At 39.3% G+C, this 8768-nt stretch overlaps 1 protein-coding gene across 1 annotated transcript; it reads right to left on the reverse strand.

Moving 5' to 3' along the window:
• Positions 1-2068: 2068 nt before the first annotated feature.
• LOC104606447 (protein NRT1/ PTR FAMILY 7.3-like) lies at positions 2069-7107 on the reverse strand. Its single transcript, XM_010271667.2, has 5 exons — positions 6958-7107; positions 6506-6653; positions 4733-4950; positions 3435-3997; positions 2069-3321 (listed from the first exon to the last, which is right to left on the reverse strand). The coding sequence occupies exons 1-5, from the start codon at positions 6982-6984 to the stop codon at positions 2439-2441; spliced, it is 1839 nt and encodes a 612-aa protein (XP_010269969.1). The 5' UTR covers positions 6985-7107; the 3' UTR covers positions 2069-2438.
• Positions 7108-8768: the final 1661 nt, after the last annotated feature.

Genomic DNA, 8768 nt, shown 5'->3' on the forward strand with positions numbered 1-8768 from the left:
CCTAGGGGGGATCACATAAGGCTTTGAGAATGTGGTGTTCACTTGGGAGAACAGGACATTCACTTGTTGGGTGGTCTGTGACACAGATAGTGATGGGACCCCCGAAGCTGTCAGGGGGATAGTGAACTGACCGATGGTCACCGAGGAACCTTGGGGGATGGTTGTATGTTGTTCTTGGCCCCCGGTGACGCTCATGTCGAAACCCTTTCCGGTATTGCTAGAAGATGCCATTGAGAGTGAAACTGAGGTTGAGGTTGAGACTGGGATTGAAATGACCTTTTGATCGTATCCCACAGACAACGCCAATTGATGGTGCGTAATCTAGATGCTCCTATCTGTAGGGCATCTCGGACGTTTGTCACCAAGTAGGTCTCTTAAACTGCAAAGAAAATGAGGAATTAAAGAACCCAGGGTGGCTAACCTGGTGGGGTCACTCCGATGCTTAAGTCAGTAATAGTAATATGCGAGCTGAGAGTTTGAGAAGTAGGAGAGCTAGAATGCACTTAATCATGCGTACCTGGGTCCAGGGGGGTTGATGTCCTTATATAGTTGAGCTGTCGTGGGTCTCACAAAACAGCTCCGGGATTCTCGACCCATATGGATGGGATCCGTTCCGCTTTAGAAGGAGAGTAACGTATCAGTCAATGAAGTCTATCGTTACCACCCGATTCGGGCAGGGAGAGGATAAGACCTGCCGTTATACGGCATGATCCTGGGAGATTCGGAATCCATTGAGAAGTTTCTAGAGTCGATTGCGTGTCACTTCGGACCGAAGTGACCTTGGTGTCGAGGTGTCCGAAGACCTTGGCTCCCAAACTTCTGACAAGGCTCTCCTTGTTGAGTTGTCATCCCACTGGCAGGTCATATCCACGTGTCCTTTACTTACTAGGTTGGGCCAAATCACCTCTCATCAAGTTCTCTAGTGTAGAGGGTGGCAAGGAGGTCTTTGACCCAATGTTAGAGTGGGTGGAACTACTTTAAGTGTCTGGTTCATTTGCCGGTTCACAGGGTGGGGATGCATTGTTGCTAGTGTGAAAGCCCTTTGTGGAGTTGTTTCTAGAGTGGTCGGAGTGGCTAGTGGAGTAGTTCACTGGAGGCATTGTCACTAGAGGAGGTTGGGCATGTGGATCTAGAGACTTTTTTCCATGTTTCCTATCCACGACACCAATCTGATACTTTTCGACAAATAGCAGATGATTTGTTTCTAAATTGAATGAACTATGATGGTTTAGAAGTCAGAAACCCCAAGGTAATTCTTTGGAGAAGTGCACTTCAACGCTCAAGTTAGTAAAGAGAAAGTGGTGATTGACTAGGCCGAGTTGGTCATATATAATTGTATGAGGTGAAAAGCAAGTGAGCAAGTTTGGGAGCTAGAGAGTGCAAGGTTTGAGGGGTGAGTCCCACACATTCCCCATGAGAAGCTCGGGGACATTAGTGCCGACCTTAGTGAGATGGTGGACTTCGTCTGTCATTCACCTTGTGTCCCCACTTCGTCAGAGGTTGCGCCATTGAACTCGAGTCCGATTTCTGATCAACCCCATGAAACTTGAAGAAATATGCATAAGTTTGATGTTTCAAAATTTCTATCTCAATGCTTCAAAATCTTATAGGCGGATTGATTTCAGTTGGTGAGATAGATCAGTCAACTAGTACCATCCCAAGAGAATGACTCGGGTTATCAAATCACTAGAATTGGTTAACCCCAGAAAGATGGGTGTGCATGATGGAAAGGGTCTAAACTATTGCAATTATATCCATTGAAATACATGATTCACAGCATACATTTAATCTTCTTGAGCATGTCCCAAGGGCTCTCCTCATCAAAAGAGCTTGACCTTGGAAAGAGTGTTAAATTTGAGTAATCCTTTTCTATCCATGAATCTTGAGAATGAAAATTAGAGTTCATTGTTAAGGAATAATCTTTAATTCTTGGTATTGACATGCTACTTGAAATTGTTAGGGGGAAGAAGACTATGAAAGAAAGATCATTATTTTCATGGGTTGGGGGTCATTTCCATGCTTTGGAGCTGTAGTTTTAGAAGTAGCAATTTACAATGGGACATTAATGTTGACAAATTAAGCTGCTCTACATACATTTGAACTCTTTTACATTAAAAATCCACACAAACATATACCCATTAGGCTTAGCAAGGGAAACATGTGTACAATGGGGAGGAAAACAGAAGAACCTTAATCACTGCTGCTCATATCTCCCATTCCTAATCACTTTAGCCACCGAGGTCATCTTTATTCTCAATTAGATTGCTTGGGCTAAGTAGGGTTGGGGTGAAAATGTGTGTACAAGTAGCCGAGTGAACGTGTTTTTTTTTTGGGTAATTACAGTTCCTAAAATTAAGTACAAGGTCTCCAACTCCCTTTTATTTAATCAGTCAAGTAATTTGTCTTTGACAGTGAAATAATATTTGAAATCCTTGAAACTAGACACTCCAGATTTGGTCATTCTCATCTTCATCACCCATATTAACACACTTATCCTCCAGCTTCATATACTTGTACCACTTAGCACATGCCACATATACAAGAAAGTCCAGAGTGGTCAAAACTGCTAAGAGGAAGTAAAACCTGTCTAGATGACCCTTGTTAAGATTTCCTGGAATCCATCCTGGCATATTATCTTCAGTAGAGATCTTCATGACCATGGTCACAAGTAAGCTACTCACATAGTTCCCAAGTGAAATAGATGTCATACAGAGTGCACTGCCAAAACTTTTCAATCCATCAGGTGCCTGCCCATTGAAGAACTCTAATTGGCCCACATACATGAACACCTCAGAGGCTCCTATAAGCACATACTGGGGGATTTGCCAGAAGATGCTCAAAGAACTTGAGCCTTCACAGTGTTTGCAATCTTGCTTTGCATACTTTAGCCTATAACACTCCACAATTCCTGCAGAAACCATTGCAATTATTGCTATAATTAGCCCAACACCCATCCTCTGCAGCTCTGTAAGCCCTTTACCAGAAGCCTTTTTTAGTGTGCTAACAAATGGATCAAGAATTCGCCTGTAAATGAATATGAAAGCTGCAACACTTAAAATGTCAAAGCTAGACATGCTTGCGGGAGGGATCCGGAAATTTGAAATGGTAGTCTTCATAGCTGCGCCTTGTTCGACAAAGAGAGAAGCCATTTGAGTGAAGACCACTGAGTAGAGTATTGTGCATAGCCAAATGGGGAGAAGTCTCAGTATGCATTTCACTTCTTCAACTTGAGTTATTGTGCATAGATTCCATGGACTGTGACAGCCTTTGTTATGTGGGGTAGTATCCTTTGATGTAATAATTGCTGCTCTGTCCAAAAATCTGGTGCCCCATGAATTAGAGAAATATTAGTTAATATGGTCTACAGATTTAAGATGCCAAAGTCCTGCTATCAAAAGAAAAACCATATAAAATAATAATATCTGTCAAGTTACCTGAATCCTTCAGTATGGAGTATCTTTCTACCCCCAGTGATTGCACATTCCTTCCCATCTACTTCATATAGATTATCTCCACTTGGTGGAAACTCAGCCCTCAATTTCTTTGTTGCTGCAACAACCACATGGCAGAACCTAGAGAGAGGGTTTCCACTTGGCTTGAAGTGCCTATACCCTGGGGTCCCAACCAGAAACAAGACTAGAGCTACAAAGGCAGAGCCAGTTGAAGCCCAAAACCCCAAGGCCCACATTCCTTCATCCTCAAAATACCCCAGTATGGTATTTGAGAAAAGGGAGCCAAGGTTCAAGGCCAAGTAGAAATAACTAAAGAATGCAACCTTAGAGTGTCCTTCCTTGGGATCTCCTTCATCAAATTGATCTGCCCCAAAGGTGGCAATATTAGGTTGATACCCTCCATTTCCTAGAGCAATCAGGTAGATGGATAGATAAAATAAGCCAATTTGGAAGTTGGAGTGGGATCCACATGGCTTCTGCTCATTTCCACAACCACTTGGCTTTACCAAGAAGAGATATGATGACAATGATAATGATGCCAAGCCCTGTCATCAGAAAACAGTCACTTTAACAACTAGTTATCAAGATAAACTAATTTGTGAGCAATTTCGTAGTAGATAAACAAATAAGCAATCAGTTGGTGTTCTAAAACTTCATAATAAAGGAGGTGATGAAACTTTATTTCTAGCTTTAATTAGACAGTACCCACTAGAGAGACTGACAGTATGAATATAACTGTATATAGACCTGTAAGTTCCAAGGCAACTCATGAATCATGATATATGTAAACAATCAACTAGCTAGTTGACGAGTTTGCTTGTTCTGAGCCGACTTGAAATTGAATAACGTCGGACATGATGAACTTGATAGCCAAGTGATTAACAGAGACACTTAGAGCAAAAGCATGGGTACTTTCTCTGCTAATTGATCTGAGTTGTATAATTAACAGATCAACTCAAGTGTTGCAACCAGGTTGCTAAGTCGGTCCTTGATTTTTTTTTTCTCTTTTGATCTTTAAGAAAAACTATTAATATAGATGATTCAGCCAAGTCTCTACAGGTCCAGTTTGAACCAGGGTCAAGTAAAAAGGCTTGGGAAAACAGAGAGGTCTTCTTCTTCTTTTATTTCTTTCCTTTTCCTTCCTCCTGTAAGATCAACTAAGCCAAAGAAATGAGTCGGCTGAACTGAGTCATGAGTTGCCTTGCATTCAACTCAATCATCATTTGTCTTTGTCAATCTCTTTAGTGAAAAAGAAACCAGCTCTTAATGGTTTTACTTACTATGACAAAGATAAGTTGGAAGATGGCACAGGTCTTATATCTTCCCCAGTAGGAGTCACTAAGGAATGCACCCACGAGAGAGAAGATGTAAACGGTTCCAGTCCATTTGCTAACGTTGTTTGCTGCATCTGCGTTGTCCTGTTGCAACACTCTGGTCAAGAACAACACCAAGTTCACCCCAACTCCGAAGAAAGCCAGTGTAGCCAGCCCTTGATTCACTGTTGCAGATCGTCAAACAGATAGATATTCAGAAACTTAATTCGTTAGTCTTTAGTGTTAAAGGAAAACTCTCTCTGGTTCAAGAATTATAGAGCAGCATGTAGAATCAAAGACCTAGGAAGCAGGTTGGAGCTGCAGTCAACTCAGAAGGTTGATTCCATTTTTGATGAATCAAACATGGGTGGACGAATAATAAGATATAGATGCATATATAGAAGAAGGCTTTATTCATTGTAGGTGGTTGATATGCATATGGGCTACAGTGAGCTCTTAGTCTATATGGGCATTTTGGTCAATATGTATTAAAATAGGGTTTCCTGAGTGAATAAGAGCCTGTGAGCTCTTGCATCGTGTTTGGATGGATGATCGAAAGATCAAGACCATCCATTGGGTATGACTTTTAACCATATGATTTTTATGAATTAATATTTGGGAGCTCTCCGGAGTCCAGATATTTATGCAACTGATGTCTAAAAATTTTACAGAATTTTCCTACTTTACGTAATCTTAAGTGCCTGTTTGGGAGGGCTTTCGTGAAGCGGTTTGGTAGATTTCACATGGAAAGCTGTCAAGCTATATGTAATAATAAACCGAAAAAGAGCTTTTGAGGGGAGAAATTAATAAACTTCCAGTAAAACTAATTTTGGTAGCCCTCTCAAACGGGCCCTAAGTTAAATATTTGGTGTGGTGAGCTTTTCAATGCAAGGCATGCATGAAATTAGGCGTTCCAGACAATTCTGTGGGTCCATGCAACAGGACCCAGTCTGTGTTCCACGAAAGCCTAGATAGACGAGTTCCCTTAGGAGTTATCCTTCAGGTGGGGCCTATTGCGGATAATCTAATGGTAGGAATCCTTCAATCTGCAGGTCGATCGTTTTCAATCAAACCTATGACAACTTTTAATGGGACCCATCTTGATGTGTTTGTTGTCTTACCCCCCTCCCCTCTCTCCCTTGAATGTTTCCATCATGTGACATCCATGTGATTCCATCACCACCGTCCCTTTTGATGTCTAGTGCAAAAAAGGTGGTCTGATATGATGTAAAGTAGGTTGAATCATATATCTCTTGTGGTTGATGGGTCACGATACAGGTGACCCATACATTAACGACCAAATTATAAGCTTAATTTGTTGAATCTCTCCGTCTCTCTCTCGTGGCGTAGGCCCAGAAGCACGAAGTAGCAGAGCAACACATTTGATTTACCAAACAATCCCTTCATTTCTGTTGTCTCTTTCTCAGATATAGCAATACAGAGTACATGAAGGATGGAAGAAGCTGCTATTTTATGCAAATTAAAAGCACAGAAGAGAGAGAAAGAAATGAGAACATGTTCATCATGCACTGTGGACTTCTTTTGGGGGAAGAAGGTGAACCAGACTTTTTTCCCTTTAAAGAACTATTAGTGAAATATCTTAAAAAGATTGGTTTAGGAAAGCTACTTACGAGGAAAAAAAAATTTTTTTAAGCAATAGAAATGATAAAGAAACTGAAAAGAAGACATTTAATATATTGATCTTGTTATTAAATTATTCTCTTCAGTTCGGAATAGTACCGAGTAAGAGGATTCCTGCAGCCCATCGTCCTGTTCTTGCTCGGATTGCAGGTCGGCCGTGTAGATCCACAGTTCCGTCAAGAGTGTAATCTTCTTTTCCTGCTTTCATCTCTCTATCCTCTACCTCTACCAGTTCATTGATCTTAGCCTGCAATATTTTGTTTGAGTAAGAATTAATATTAGGAACTGATGAGCATACTAACTGCATTGCATGTCTCCAGAATGTAAAGTAATGCGTGCATCAACCAGATTGATCAGTTCATGAACTTTTAAGAAAATAAATCAAAGACACAAGCTTGTCACCTCCCATTAATGAAAAGCTTGACCCAATAAACAATATACAGAAAACACAGTGAGGAGAAGGAGAGCTAAAGAAACGCAGAAGGTATGACTGGTTTTTTATAGTAGAAAGAAGAAGATAGAATCATATCAGCCATGGCTAAGTAGCTAACCTTCTTGGAGGCCTTAAAGCAAGTCATTGATGACCTCAGGGAGAAACTGTATATTTTGAGATTCTAAGCAAATCTGAGAGAGGGAGAGGGGGTGGGTGGAGGTGGTGAGCGGGAGAAGAGAACAAGTTTGAGAAAGAAGAGAGGTGATCTGGGTGTATATATAGAGGCTGAGGGGGTTGAGTGGACGGTGTAGATCTGACAAGGAAGAAAGAAGATCCACATGGCCAATTTATCCAAAATTATATATTAGATGATGTTTTTTGGGAGTGGAGGGGGAAGGAACGTGGGGTTTTTGTTGTATATATGGATGAAAGCTAAGATGGGGTCACTTTCAAATATCACATTGTCTCTCATTGGGTTGGTTAGATATAGACGGATTTAATTAGACAACTCTGTATTTCTCACTGTCAAGTCTTTTGACTCATAAATGATAAATAAACTCATGAATGACAAGCTCAATCCCTAGTCAAGCTCTATCATATCGCCAATATATCGATGCGTATCGGTCGATACATATTAATTTTTAGTAACTTTCATACAAGAATTTAGGACAAGTGGTCATATTCAATGGTTAATACCTTTTCCCACTTTAAATTGTACAATATATATGCAATTTTTGCATATCACACGTATGTATCATTGTATTGTATGAATACTTTGAACCTTTGTCCATAATTACTAATAATTAATATATACCATGACTTTACCTTTTCAGTTTATTTAATAATAATAATAATAATAATAATAATAATAATAATAATAATAATAATAATAATAAAAGAAAAGTATAATAAGATATAACTTATTTATATAATTTGGAAAGAGCTAGAGTGGTAGTTAAAGGGGAAGTTATCCTAGGGAATAATTATAAAATTAATTATTTTTAATTTTGCATCTTTTTACCTTTATCTTTTCCTCAAGTATTTCGTACCACAGGATTCCACTGTTACACTATCTCTCTGAAAAAATGGATTTTCTAGATCCTTCTTTAAATTTAATGGTTGGAGTTTCTAATAGAGCAAATGCATCACATTTCTTTTGATCAGCTTTAATTTTCAAACTTTCTGTGCTTCAAGTTGCTAAGACATCTCCCACTCGTGCAAGCTAGTATGCCATTTCACTTTTTTTTCCAACACTTAGATATATTCCTAGCGTCTTTTAGAAGGTATATATATATATATATTGTCTACATTTTCTTTAATATCTAGCTAATAGGAGAGTCCATCAGTTTTCAGATGTAATAGCAATTGATCTAAACTTGGAGACATCATTTTCTAGAGTTGCCTGAACTAGATCTTGACACTGTTAAGAATTGCATCAATGACCTCACATAATAAGATACCTAAAACATCAACAAGGAAGCAAATTGAACCAGGATTATGCTTCCTGTCTGGTTTTATTAATTACACCATTTATTGCAGTATCCTTCCTGAAATAGTTTTTCTTTCTTTTTTGTTTTTTTGTTTTTTTTTTTTTTTCGAATGTTCTCTCTGAACAGTATTGAGGACAAACAAAGCAATGAAGCATATCTTCCATTCGTCTAGAACAACATTATGCAAAGGATAGAGTTGATTGTACTTTTAGATACCCTAGTTGGATGCCACTACCCCAGTGTTTAGTCTTCTAATCTCTTCTTAATATGTGATAATCTAGTCCTAATCAGTATTGGAGAAAAAAACTAAAATCATAACTGATTCAAGTGCCCAAATGGGTTCTTAATTTAAAGATTACCTAGGTGTTGTTCGGCAAGTCCTTTTAAAAAGATCTTCCAACAGCTCAGATGACCAAAGGACGTATTAAGCTTTTGGGGT

The sequence above is a fragment of the Nelumbo nucifera genome, chromosome 6 (assembly GCF_055504915.1).
Source record: "Nelumbo nucifera cultivar China Antique chromosome 6, China Antique-T2T, whole genome shotgun sequence".
In the NCBI taxonomy this organism is placed as follows: Eukaryota; Viridiplantae; Streptophyta; class Magnoliopsida; order Proteales; family Nelumbonaceae; genus Nelumbo; species Nelumbo nucifera.

Excerpts from the sequence above, each read along its gene's own strand:
- LOC104606447 (XM_010271667.2), bottom strand. The coding sequence starts at position 6,984 with ATGACTTGCTTTAAGGCCTCCAAGAAG. Across the intron at positions 6,654-6,957 it reads GCTTTAAGGCCTCCAAGAAG|GCTAAGATCAATGAACTGGT; the intron begins GTTAGCTACTTA and ends AAAATATTGCAG. Across the intron at positions 3,998-4,732 it reads TCCAACTTATCTTTGTCATA|GGCTTGGCATCATTATCATT; the intron begins GTAAGTAAAACC and ends TTCTGATGACAG.